At 37.2% G+C, this 14,371-nt stretch overlaps 1 protein-coding gene across 1 annotated transcript; it reads left to right on the top strand.

Annotated features, from left to right (window-relative positions):
• The first annotated feature begins 1,387 nt into the window (after positions 1 to 1,387).
• LOC140171302 (uncharacterized) lies at positions 1,388 to 13,529 on the top strand. The gene is made up of 6 exons (XM_072194534.1): positions 1,388 to 1,548; positions 4,791 to 4,899; positions 6,336 to 6,366; positions 7,511 to 7,696; positions 8,838 to 8,913; positions 11,555 to 13,529. The coding sequence occupies exons 1-6, from the start codon at positions 1,400 to 1,402 to the stop codon at positions 11,685 to 11,687; spliced, it is 684 nt and encodes a 227-aa protein (XP_072050635.1). The 5' UTR covers positions 1,388 to 1,399; the 3' UTR covers positions 11,688 to 13,529.
• Positions 13,530 to 14,371: the final 842 nt, after the last annotated feature.

The following is a 14,371-nucleotide window of genomic DNA, read 5'->3' as shown; positions in this document are numbered from 1 at the left end:
TGATTGGTCATTTTATAGCTAATATTTATTTTAGGACCCCACTTTTATTCATTTATTTTTTACGCTTTTATTAAATTTATTATTAGTTTTATATTTATTATTTATTTACGTGTATTATATTTTACTTATTTGCTTTTTAATTGTTTAGTAACTTATTTAAATATTTACTTTTTAATTAATAAGTGACCAATCATTCAAGTATAATAAGCAAAGAAAAAATGTTTAAAAACAAACAAAATACGGCCTACTCAAACAAACGAAAAACACATATCAAACAGGTAAGTCAAATTAAAAGATGAATAACAACCAAGCAAAAAAATATGAAAACTGTGAATAACATCAATGAAAGATTAGTAGGCCTAAGGCCTAGCCAAACGAATCAAAACCAAACTGTATTGCAAGAAGGTGTATTATAGGCCTAGGCCCACGCCTTGCAACAGTAAAGTAATGCGGTGGAAAATGTTAGGAAAACAGCGTAAAAACAAGAAATTAAGAAGTAGGCCCTAGGCCTATAAATTATGAGTAAATTTTAACTGTAATAATAAACCCGGGTACGGTAAATAAACAAACAACATGAGAATGTGGAACCGCGAACCGCAGTATGCACACAGGAACAGAACGTCACACAAGCATCTCAAGTTAGCAAAACTAAAAACATAACAAGGAACACAAAATTAAATAATGATTAAAAATGATTTTAAACACAAATTGAGAAGAAGTCGTAGGCCCTACTGGTACTGTCGTTAAACAAAAGAACAAGTTTCTACAAAGGAAACAACCACTAAAGAGAAACAAAATGTCTCCGTGATATCGGCAAGTGATTCTCGCTTCGTGCGTAACCGTACATCTTCCTGGCCCTGGCCCTATGCAAACGTGCAAACATGGTCAATCAATTAATCAAAACAACAAACGTTCGCTTTGCTAAAAATAGCTAGGTACGCGCACTAGTACGCGGCCGATTACGCGTTCGGCGAGTTGTTTACCGCTGCCGGTCAATGACCCGTTTGGCTGCGGTTGTACACCGGAGCTGACTTCGGTGTTACTCCAGGGTTGGCTCGTGGCTGACAGCTATCAGATGTACTTCAGAGTAGCTTCTTAAGAGTACCTTTGGAGTAGCTCCGATATGGCGTATCCAGAAGTTGGCACTAGTATAGCACCGGAGTTGGCTTATAGACAGACAATGGATGGAGTAACAGCGAAGTAGCTCTGATATGGTGTATCCACTATGGGTTTGCTAAGGTGTAGCTACTTGGGAGTAGCTTCAGAGTAGCTCTATTAAGGTGTAGCTTCAGGGCTACACCAGGTGTAGCCGCGAAGGTAATCCGCCGCGGTGGTAAACCGTGAATGAGAATCTGGATGTGTATAAACAAGTTCAACGCTCGATTTACAAAGAGCTCGTATGCCAAATAAATTTGTGCATGGCCATGCATTGATGACCATTTTGGTCCAGAAATTATACTCGAATTTGATACTGAAATTCATGAATATGGCGCTTTTATCTCAATTCTGCCGATACACAGTTCGCCCAGTTATTGCACAGAGTACAAGGTAAGTCATATAGATGTATGGATATATGAAATGACAATTTAAAAAAAAAAGCTTAAAGGGGCATTTCGTGATCCACAGCCTCATCCCCCACTTTTCTCAAAAAAGTTGAGATTTTTATATCACTGGAAACCTCTGGCTACATAATGTTTATGTACAAAATATTTCTTGCCGATTAATTGCGTTTAGCAAAGATATCGTGAAATTTGAATTTCGTTCTGGTGCACCAGAACGAAATTACAACGCATTGTAGGCAACCCAGGCAAACCTTAGTTATACTAAAATGCAGTAAACCTTTGACGAGCGCGTATTGTAAGGATACATCGCATATTTACTGCGTTGCACGCACTTGTCTCTGATTGGCTGCTAAGGCGATTAACGGTTGCTGAGTGGAAATTTATGAATGAACTGTGCGCCGTACGCGTTGTTAGCGCCGAATTTGCAACATCACGGAAGTCGCGCTCGTCTAAGGTTTGCTGCATTTGAGTATAACACATTTGCTAGTCAGTCAAATTCGCCGACAATGTCAATGCATTTTTACATAGAAATTTAAAACAAGTGCCCGAAGAAAGAAACCTACATAAATATGTTTTCTATACTTCACTTGACCCAAATATATGATTTTTTATGGTGATAAGTCACCCGCACATGGAATTTTAGAGGGATTTGGATAGCATTTCCATTAAAAAAAGCTGCTATCATAATGAGACTAAGATCTAGAAACACCCCGAAATGCCGTTTTGGGGAATTTTGCTAGCTGAAACTTTTTGATGAAAGTCAATCTTTGACAAGATGTAACTTTGCTACGGAAAGTGCTATGAAAAATGGTTTTCAGTTTTGGCTTTGTTTACTCAAGGGCTTTAATTTGATATATAAAATGATGCAGTTTGATGGCAAATTTAAATTCACCTAGCATACCTACGCATTGCATTGACTGTCTATGGAGCAGTGTAATACACATAATCATGCATAACTCGCTAACGCAATATCGGAAGCAACTGAAATTTTGGGAATAGGTTTTTTCGTGGATATCTAATGAAAAATGACATAATTAGAGGATGCTAGGATCACGAAATACTCCTTTAACTTAAATTTTTTTAATTTTTAAATTTATAAAACTGTTTAATACTGTAAAAGGGCCTGGGGTTCTGTGATTCACAGCCTCATGAATTGCGATCCTCATCTCCCAACATGCCAACTTACCGTATTTCCTTAAATACGCCCCCGGGCGTTGCATTTTTTAGAACGATAATTTCCGTTTATAAAATAATTTATAGGTAAACTTAAGGGCTGTGCAATATTCCAAACAGCTCGCTAAAAATCGCTTGTTCTCTGCCCTTAAAAATTCTTTGCCCTGCCCTTGCGCATGCCAAATTTTGGGATCCCAATTTACATGTTATGAAGCGAAGTGAGCAGGAAAATTTGCATATTTAAGCGTTTAGAGCGTTTTATTTAAAAGGCGACCCATGAATGCGTGCAAAAAATCGCCCCCCCTCACGGCTCGCCAAAAATTGCTTCCCCCCCTTTCGGCTTGCCAAAAATTTCTTGCCCCACCCAGGGCTCATAATTATTGCACAGCCCCTTAAAACTCGCGCTAAAATTATAAACTATGAACTAGAAACACTGACTTCTGGTTCATTCCGGGTTTCCGATCCAGATTTTCGCCAATTATTGACGCTATTATCGACCATGTAGGCAACTTGGTAAGCTTAAGGGCTGTGCAAATATTTATGAGCTCCCCGGGGTAAAATTTCCAAATGGCTCGCCAAAATCGCTTGCCCCCCCCCTCGGCTCCCCAAAAATCGCTTGCCCCCCTCTTGGCACTGAGCACTGATAAAAAACAAACACACTCTCGTATTCATTTAAAATTCCTTAATTTGACCATGATTATGATTAAATTCAATTTACCTCTTCCCCCTGATGTCCGAGTCCGTCGAATCAACATCACCCCCATTTAATATTGTGATTACGTTCAAAATCAGCATTGTGCTAGTATGAGTTTTGCACACTGCTTGTAGCTCTCTCCACATGTTTAAGGGGGTACTACACCCCTGCACAATTTTGTGCCTATTTTTGCATTTTTCTCAAAAATTATAGAACATTGGTGACAAGTAAGATATGTATATTATAGGGGCAAGGACTACAACTATTGCACTGGATATTTTGTTTCAGCACAGACAACAGTTGTGGAGTTACAGTCAAAAATGAGGGAAAACCAATATTTGATCAATAAATCAATAACTACTTGCCTTGAGTTGCTGAATTTTCAGTGCAGTACTTTTAGTCCTTGCCCCTATAATATATATATCTTACTTGTCACCAATGCGCTATAATTGTTGAGAAAAATGCAAAAATAGGCACAAAATTGGCTAAAGAGCTAGGTAGGAGTCATTTAGACTTTAATTGTACACATTAAATACAAAACCGGTTTAACCACCAGGCTCTAATTTTTGTTTAAATGTAGAGCCTGGTTCACTTGATTTTGGTGTGGACCAGGAGCCAAAATGTTATGACCATTGGGTAAATGGCTCCTGGGTGCCTGCTTATTTCGAGGCTTGCGTTACGGTAACACACATTACACTTTTTCCGGTCATAAATAACAAGTCATTGTTGATCAGAAGAGAAAAAAAATCATAAAAATCAATATTATACAACAAAGTTTTCATCCCTCATGATTTAAAACGTAAAACAAAAACAATGTGTTTGTTGCAAAAAATGTCAACGCTGAATACATGTAGATCTGAGATTGACAATCCAAAACGGGTGTGAACCCGACATGTAGTGCATCCCTTTACATGATATGTCTTTAGCACTTAAACATCCATCTTCTACAGTACTTAATTTGCATCCAAAAATATAACTGAAGCTAGCGCACATTCATCTACACGTATAAAACGCAGAATATTGCTACGCACCCATAGTTTTATCCTTGAGAAGTCGGCTGTGTCATTGTTTGGTTGTTACGGTCGACGCCATATTTGAATTGATTGTATAGTGATGAGACCACACACAACAAAATCCCAAAATATCTCACAAATCCTTGAATTTGAAAAGAAACACAATGTCCACTGTACTCTACGGATGTTCCATTGGTTCCGTTGAGTATATAACAAGGTTCTATTGACGGATGGTTTTGTTAATAAGGTGAAATATAGCTAAATATTGCAATATTTTTAAATAGCGAATATACAATGGATTCTAGCGGTGTGTAACAAACTGACCCTTCAAATCTTCTTGTCTTCTAGGATTTCAGCAATATCCTGCCAGCGGTACTGTTCCAGTACTTCCAAGAATCCCAGATGTTTCTTTGAGGTATCTGCAAATGGCAAACCAATGGGGAAGATCACATTTGAGGTAGGTTTTTATTTACCATTGTTTACTAAGGCCAGTATAAATCAAACATTCAGATCAAACATTACCACCAACTTGCAACGCAAGACTGTAAATACTAAAACGTAAAAGGTCATTTCGTGATCCACAGCATCATCCCCCCACTTTTCTCCAAAAAAGTTGAGATTTGTTATACTACTGGAAACCTCTGGCTACATAATGTTTATGTACCAAAAATTTCTTGTAGATTAATTTGTTTGACAAAAATATCGTGAAATTTGAATTACGTTCTGGTACACCAGAAAGAAATTTATTACAACAAATTGTCTATGGAGCAGTGTAATACACATAATCATGCATAACTCGCAAATGCAAAATCAGAATCAACTAAGATTGGGAATAAGATTTTTTCGTGGATATCTACTGAAAAATGTCATAACAGAGGATGCTAGGATCACAAAGTTTTAAAGTTTTTGCTTCAAGAGAAAACATTGTGTAAACAATTACTAACAAAGGGATGCAAGACATCAACTACAAAATACAAACTCTATCTGTATGATCAAAACTTGACTGTTACCCTTTCTCTTACAACAATGAAAATTTGGCTTTACCCAAAAAAGTCAGTATGAACACTTTTAAAATTGAATTAACATATTTTGTGTTAGTGTTTGCACCCAAATCTACCCTTTATTGAAATTCAACTCAAGTTCTGATGGACTTTGACTGACTTTGTGCAGACTTCCATGTGCTCTGACTTTGCTCAGCCTCGTCATACTGTATTCAAGGCGGACTTGGCTTTGACACTTGACAATAAATCAATTGTTCCTTTTTATAGCCTTTTGCATACAGAATTTTTCGACAACATATATCTTAAAATTGATTTGATAAAATTGAGTAAGCAGGTGTTTGTAAAACATTTATGGCTCAGCGGCACAAAGACATATCTCCATGTAGCATACAAGTACATGAATGCATGCACTATGCAATATAGTAAACTCAACAAGGCTCCCACTAGCCTTCAAAATCTATGCATCCGATCAGACGAACAACTGTAAAACCTGGTCAGATAATGCACGTCCTACAAAAACATTTTTGCATCCGTACATAAAATGTGTTGAGCAACAGGTAATACAATTTTACAAAGCCCCCGGTCGCCGGTATTGCATCGCATTACATCGCATTTTGATGCAAATATTTGACTATTTCCTTCCATTTTCCGGATAAGATTTTAAAGATTTATGTAAATATTATTGTCAATAACATTACGTGAATGCAAACTTGCTGACACTGTACGATTGACTGGTTGACCCAGAAGTTGTCGCAAAATGGGAGTGGTTAAAAGTCAATTACTCGTTTACTGATTGGCCCATTGGTCTATGTTGCTTAAATATTCATTTATGCATGATGGAGGTTAAGAAAATAATACTATAATAATTATTTATTTTTATTTTTTTGTACAGTTGCATAAAGATGTAGTGCCTCATACAGCAGGTAAGTTCTCTTCTGGAGCAAAAATATAACTATGTTATAGTTAAGTGGAAACAGATTAGATGGTAGGCATCAATGTAAGAATATGAAAAAATCTGACTACCCACAGAAAATTGTATTTTTTATAGCTTGCGTGAGTCATAGCGGACTGGGGAGTGTGACCTAGTGGTGTTAAGACAAGTAAAGGTGACACTCAAGAGAAAAGATGTGGATTCTACTTAAATAAAGGAAATCCCAAGGCTTGATATGATAAGGGGTGTCATTGGCCCCATCATTCCCCATGTACATGGTTTTTCTCAGGAGGGGGAAAACCCAAATTATTTTTTTTATCAAGAACCACAAGATCTGTGGAAATATAAATATGATTATTGGCTTCCTTTACTCATTTCCTATAAGATCAATGAAGTATTTATTAGTACAAGGTTTGTATTTAAATGGCTAAACCTAGCAAAATATGGCTCTTGCCATCTCACTGCTTTAAATAGGCACAAGTGGATGCTTAGTTGCATACATGTACATATAGATGTTGACTTCGGACTTGGAGTCTTGCATACTCTCACATACGGAATAGTGGGTGCAGCCCGTCACTCAGAAGACCCAGTAGTTAGAAGACTCGCTATTCAGAAAACCCATTATTCAGGTGGCTCACTAGTCAGAATTTTCTGAGTAGCGGGCCTTCTGAATAACAGACTTCTGAATAGTGGCTTTTTGTTGAAGTCCCGCTACAGAATTTGTTTTCTGACTAGCGAGTTGTATCCAACCCTAACCCTAACCCCTTACCATGACCCTTACCCTGCAAAGGGCCCGTTAATTAGAAGGCCCGCTACTCAGAAAATACCCGCTACTCAGAAAATATTTCTCAGAAAATATTTCTCAGAAAATATTTCTGAGTAGTGGGCCTTCTGATTACCAGGTTTTCTTATTAGCAGGTCTTCTGGTTAGCAGTTCATTTGAAATGAAAACAAGCCTGCTATTCAGAATTTGATGGGTTTTCTGAATAGTGGGCCTTCTGAGTAAGGGCTTTCTGAGTGATGGTTCCCCCCTCCCATTAACCGCATTCAACTCGATGATTGTCGACATCAACTGTGTCAATGAAAGCACCATAATACAGTGTATGTAATAATCCTTAAGTGTATGTTTCTTGCAGAAAATTTCCGAGCACTTTGCACAAAGGAGAAAGGATTTGGCTACGAGGGTTCTGCATTTCATCGAATCATCCCTGGCTTCATGTGTCAAGGAGGTGATTTCACACGTGGAGATGGCACCGGTGGAAAGAGTATCTATGGCAACAAATTCAAGGATGAGAATTTTAAACTAAAGCATGATAAACCAGGTACATATGTATGTGTAGAAAGACCCAGGTGAAATAAATTTTGATATGTAATCATGATGAAGAATGTCTCCTTTAATAAGGCTAGTCACTTCAAGGACGGGAGAGGAATTGCACACAATCACTCCCCTATCATGGTCATGAGGAATGTGATTCAGAGCACACCTAAATATATGTAGCACACTCTCTCAGGAATGTATACAGGTCTGACACTCACAGCATATCTCGACATCTTGAGGAGTGTGATTTATAGCATACCTGGAGTTTTCAAATGTAATGTATTGCTGTGGCACATAATTATAAGCCAGAGATTCAAATAGCACAACGACTTAAGGGGGTTCTACACCCCTGCCCAATTTTGTGCCTATTTTTGCATTTTTCTCAAAAATTATAGTGCATGTGACAAGTAAGATATGTATATTATAGGGGCAAGGACTACAACTACTGCACTGGAAATTTTATTTCAGCACAGACAACAGTTGTGGAGTTGCAGTCAAAAATGAGGGAAATCCAATATTTGATCAATAAATCAATAACTACTTGCATTGATGAGTTGCTGAATTTTCAGTGCAGTAGTTGTAGTCTGTGCCCCTATAATGTATATACATATCTTACCTGTCACCAATGCGCTATAATTTTTGAGATGAATGCAAAATAGGCACAAAATTGGTCAGGGGTGTAGTACCCCCTTAAGATGATTGTGCTTAGCGGAAAGAGGCTGGGGTGGTGCAAGTTCCTCCCCTTTGCTCAAAATACCTGGACAAAAGGTTTGAATTATGAGAACGAATTTGACTCAAAGTTTTAATATGCATCTTCCCTTGGCTTGCCTGGTTTAGGCCACAATTGTCCTAATCTTGGCCCATTTTAGCATTAAAATTGCAAATGGTTGTTGTATTGCACAATAGCAATATGGTTAAAACTAGTTGTTAATGAAAATTATATCGCTTAATTACATTACTTGTAAATTTTACCCTCACATCTTTTAGGTCCCCTGGCTTGGGGATCCTGGTACATCCCAGGTCCCTTCCCTTTACATGTTGATACATATACAGCATGCTGGTAGTAGTATGCTATATTTTCTGGCTCAATTATGATTTCTGCTAATACATAAATTCTCTACCTTTCCTTATTTATGCCTATACAGGTTTGTTATCTATGGCAAATGCAGGGCCAAATACCAATGGTTCCCAGTTTTTTATCACTGTAGCACAAACACCATGGTAAGCATTGTGGTTTTGTTTGGTATCTTGTTGTTTTTGTACAGCCGACATTGTTTTTTAAAATGATAAAATAAAACTAAATTAGGGAGAAATGAGGCAATACAGAACCAAATTAGTTTGATCTTTCGATTAACCATTCAATGCTTGGTCAATCTCTATTTTTTATGAAATGACTAGTATTGTAATTGTTAATTGTGATAACATACAAATCTGGTGCCTAAGTAACCAGAATGTAAATGCTGTCCGGAATATAAGTATTTCTGTGACTATGATAAATGTGAAATCATGCTTAGTCCAAATAAAGTAAATTTATAACTGCCTGTTTTATGCCTCCACCGCGAGGCATACTGTTTTTGCACTGTCCATGCTTCCACGCTTCCGTCCGTCCGGATGCTCTATCTCGGCATGGATGGGCGGATTGACTTCAGATTTTCAGGATAGGTGGGTCATGGTCAAAAACTATGGATACTTTTTTTTTGGTGAGGTTCAAGGTCATATACTGAGGTCAAAGGTCATTTGAGGTCAACTTGTAAATTTGGTCTCATATGGACAGTTCAAATCCTATGGGCATGAAACTTGGTAAGTATAGTCAACATTTAGAGCCAAATTTTTGGAAGGTCATTTTGGGGTCATCCGGGATCACCAAGGGTCATCTGAGGTCAAATTACTAAAAATTGTCATATGGGCTTGAAACTTGGTGGGTACAGTCAACATTTAAAACCAAATTTCTGGAAGGTCATTGCGGGGTCACCAAAGGGTCATCTGAGGTCAAATTAATAAAATTGGTCATATGGGCTTGAAACTTGGTGGGTAACGGGTACAGACAACATTTAGAGCCAAATTTTTGGAAGGTCATTTTGGGGTCATCCGGGGTCACCAAGGGGTCATCTGAGGTCAAATTACTTAAAATTGTCATATGGGCTTAAAACTTGGTGGGTACAGTCAACATTTAGAGCCAAATGTCTGGAAGGTCATTGCGGGGTCACCAAGGGGTCATCTGAGGTCAAATTAATAAAATTGGTTGTATTGGCTTTAAACTTGGTGGGTACAGACAACATTTAGAGCCAAATTTTTAAAGGTCATTTCGGGTCACCAAGGGGTCATCTGAGGTCAAATTAATAAAATTGGTCGTATGGGCATGAAACTTGGTGGGTACACTCAACATTTAGAGCCAAATTTTTGGAAGGTCATTTCAGGGTCACCAAGGGGTCATTGCAAGGTCATTTTGGGGTCATCAGGGTGGAGGCATCCCATTCAACGCCTTGCGTCAAAAAACCGCGACATTTCTAGTTTTTTTTTGGTTTTTTTTTGGCAATGACAAGAAAAACTTCAAATTCTGTTTTGGTTAATATCCACAGCATCATTTGTGACCGTCCACCACAAACCTTTTGTAAAGTCGGCAAATTTGATTTTGAATTACAGTGCAAAATTTGCATGGAAGTTGTATTCATATGTGCATGAAGTGCAAAGTTCAACCAACCATAACTCTGCATTAAGATATCAAATGAAGTTATGAATGTGACCCGTTCTGACAAAACCAAGAACAAGTCGCATTTTTGACTTTTCATGATTTGAATACAAATGTAAGCACTAGACAATAAGCTTAAAATGATAACAAAATTATATAAATGGCATTCAAGATATGGATAATTTTGTATGATACCTTGATATTTTTGCCAAATTACTGTACTGAGTAATATGCCAATTAGTTTCCTGCCTTACACAGGTTTGAACAGGGATTACCATAGTTCATTACTTATTCTTATTCAATGGGGGGCGTCTTGTAAAGAATTCACGTAATTTGATTGGTTTTCTGGTGTATAATATCTCACAATAGTTGATAGTGATATTAGTCAGGCGGCGCCGCCACGCATAGCGGCGGCACGCTTTGTTGCTCCTCAATGATCGCGCGATAATGTGTTCAAGCGTAATGCACGTCGAGAACTAAAACGCGATTCGGTGGCTTAGATGTTCATGATGGTTTCGTTCATTTAAAACAACGGGGATGTCCTCACAAAAGTAACTTTATTTTTTTCTGAAAAAAGGCAGTTTTTCTCGCAAAAATTAAATTAAAACTGAATAAGAATGAGAATAAAAGATAGGATTTTGTCTTTTGCCTATCTAATATCGTGTCATAATGGATAGGCTGGCCAATATTTTTATCGTAGTGGATACAGGCTACGCCGGCATCCACTACTCAAAATATTGGCCAGCCCATCCATTATGACACGATATTGGATAGGCAAAAGACAAAATATTATCATTTATTCTCTAATTGATTGAATAAACCTCTTTTTAATAAGTACTTTCAACGATTTGAAAGTCCACTTAGTCCCTCAGTCAAATACCATGAAATTAAGAATTCCAAAGTTGGATTTTTTTATGGGAATGTCATCTTTAAAGGCCTATAACTCAAAAACATGTCTGGCGACTTGTTCCGGGTTTTGTTGGAGCTGATCACAAATATGAAATAAAACAACAAATGTTGACTGGGGGCTGACTTCAGGAGAGGTTTGAGGTGGACGATCACATTTGAGGTTGAACTTAGCATGTTTTGGTTGCCATGGACACTCAATTGTTTCTAACACTTTTACACCAGTCAATTGACACAATTCTATCCTGTTGTATTTTTTGTCTGTAGGTTGGATGGCGCACATGTAGTGTTTGGTAAAGTCGTTAGCGGTATGGATGTTGTCAAGGAGATGGAAAAAAATGGAACACAGGGCGGCAATACGAGACAGAAAATCGTCATAGATAAATGCGGCGAAATATGAGAACTCATTTGTCTGCTATGTAGGCAACTTTTAGAAATGAAGTGCTTTTATACTTTGGATCCAATAAAAATTGCTCCTATAAAACAAGATACTTATACGGTAGACCTGAATAACAAAGTCTGTTGTCAGTAGGCCTATTGGCTAATCCAGTTGACATCCATACGCCCCATATTGAAGATATGAACTTCATCTTCCACACATGGAGTGTGAATTTCAAATTACCAGAATAGCTGACTCCATTTGAAATCTGCATCCCTGTGTGGGAGATTAAGATGTCTACCATAGGGGGTGACTGAATTTCAACTAGAAAAGTTAAGTTCAAGGAGTTGTGTACCTCTCGTCAATGCTCTTGTTTTGATTATTGAATCAATCTTCAAAACATAAACAGGCAACGAAAGTTGTCTAACAACAAAGAACTGAAACCAGGGAAAAGTCTGCTTTACCACACATAGCAATAGCCAGATTTTAGGTCGCAATTGATACCCAGGCACTTTCAATATCCCCGTCGACTGGGATCTCTATTTTTGTTGACTCATTGCAGTACCGCATACACAATGGAATAAAAACAATAGAAACTTCATGCTGCTGTGTCCCAAAATTACATTTTCACTACATGTACATCCAACTCATTTTGCTTGATAACACAACATATCGCTTATTCTACAAAATCCGGTGCCAATCCACTATAAAAATTGAAACAATAAAAGTTGTTCAAAAAGACCTGCTTTTTGTGTTTTTTAAGAGTAAATGTATCACTACTTTCAGATGTAAAAAATTGCCAACACCACTTGCATATTTTTCTTTCAGGAAGTCATGATGTTTTTTAACACTAAAACTCAATGTAATGTGAGCTACGTTACCGACTACAAAATGGGCTGGTTTTACTCAATCCAAGGTCATAAAAAGCAAACTAAAGATCACTTGAGTGAAATGTAAAACAGATTTCACCATTTCAGAGAAGTTTTGAAGATGCGTAAATGAGTGTGTAACGTTGCTCACAGTAACGCAGTTCAATGGTTTTTAATGTTTTTAATGTGATTTGCAAACGTTAGAACGTTATGTCGGTTAATTCTAATATAAATGGCGTTCGACCACTGGTAGCTTTCACATATTATTAGGAAGTACATGTAATACAAGTGCATACTATAGAATCCTGGTAACGTAGCTCACCAATCTTAACATGGTCGGTCGAAATTTCAATGTTTACAACATTTCTAAAAAAAAATGCTACAGCATCACAATTTTTACTGTGATTTTTAAAACCTATGAGTGTTTCCTTTCAAAAACCGCAAATTACATTGATACCTCTGTTTTACTTCTTTCCAATAACGTGTGTTAAAAAGGGTAACGTAGCTCACAGCGTTTTGGTGGAAAGTGCAATTTATTTTAGAATTACACAAAGACGTTTTAATCACTAAAAAATAATGTTGATAAACAATATGATGGTGCGTTATCTAATTAAAAAACAACAAAGATGTAAAGAAATCGCATTTATTCAAAAGAAAATATTCAGGGTTAGATGTGACACTTGAGCAGTGGAAACGCATTTTTAGCGATTTTTGAGCCTTTGCAAGGGTTAATCAGGCTGAAAAAAGCATTTAAAGTAGGAAAACTATATATGTCCGGGTAGATCTCGTTGAGTTCTACCAGAAAAACAACATATTTGATGCCCTAAATGCTCGACAAAGTGTTTGTGGACCAAAGAATGGAAAAAAGGCTATTGGCATCGGAGTTTGTAGAATGAGCGATATAAACAAAATCATGTTTTTAATGACTTGATGTGGTCATATCCTGATGTAATTTAATGACAACATGTAGTATAATTAAATCATGTCAAATTTATCAATTAATTGTGAGTTTTTGTTTCATTTGGAGTGCCAGTTTACACATATAAACAAATGTAACCACATTGCTAAATCGATGCATACCTTTGCTTGTAGTGGTGACAAGTAGGTATGTATCAGATTTAAGGGGACTCGATCTTTTGTGCGTAATTATAGAGGGCCAGGGGATTCACTCTATCATTAAAAAAATCATTTGAAGAAGTCAAAGAGCCCTAAGAATAAAAACTGTAGTGTAATTCACGCCAGACACAATTTCTTTATATGACAAAAATTAATTTTTGTAATCGTTCAAAAAACAAATGTTTTATATCAATTTTAAATTTAGCCTGAATCCGTAAATATGGTACCTCTCGCCCTTTTTTAGGTCAAGGCTGTTTTTACCATTATGCAGCGAACCATTGTTGAAGCTATTTCACATACATATATAAAACATTCTAGAGAAAGAATGATGCCATATACTGTTGAAATACCTTTTGTTGATTTCGACTGATGTTATGAAGTCTTAAATTTTAAGGTCAAATTCCTAAAACCAAAACAAAACATTGCGGCATTTGAGATATTTCCCAACTTACGCAATTTCATCATCACATCAGTGTCTTTATTATTTGTTTGAAACCTTTCCCAAACGTTCGTGCTCTTTATGCATAAAACGGCTAATCTATCTTTACAAAGCGCGTCTTTTTTAGTAAACAAAAGGCTAAAGATGGCATTATGAGATTTATCATTTATCATTACACTCCTCCACTCAACTGCCACCGTGGTCGAACGGTAAAGCGCTAGACACGTAATCGAAGGAAGTTGCGAATCGCTGGTTCGAATCCCAACGAAGCCTGTGGAAAC

This window comes from Amphiura filiformis, chromosome 15, assembly GCF_039555335.1.
Source record: "Amphiura filiformis chromosome 15, Afil_fr2py, whole genome shotgun sequence".
Taxonomy (NCBI): Eukaryota; Metazoa; Echinodermata; class Ophiuroidea; order Amphilepidida; family Amphiuridae; genus Amphiura; species Amphiura filiformis.
The sequence above is the reverse complement of the archived record's forward strand: the minus strand, read 5'-3'. Positions and strand labels throughout refer to the sequence as shown.

Bases quoted from the DNA above. Each gene is read 5' to 3' on its own strand.
- LOC140171302 (XM_072194534.1), top strand. From the start codon at position 1,400: ATGCCAAATAAATTTGTGCATGGCCATGCATTGATGACCATTTTGGTC. The intron at 1,549-4,790 runs GTAAGTCATATA...CTTGTCTTCTAG, and splicing joins GTTATTGCACAGAGTACAAG to GATTTCAGCAATATCCTGCC. The intron at 7,697-8,837 runs GTACATATGTAT...ATGCCTATACAG, and splicing joins ACTAAAGCATGATAAACCAG to GTTTGTTATCTATGGCAAAT.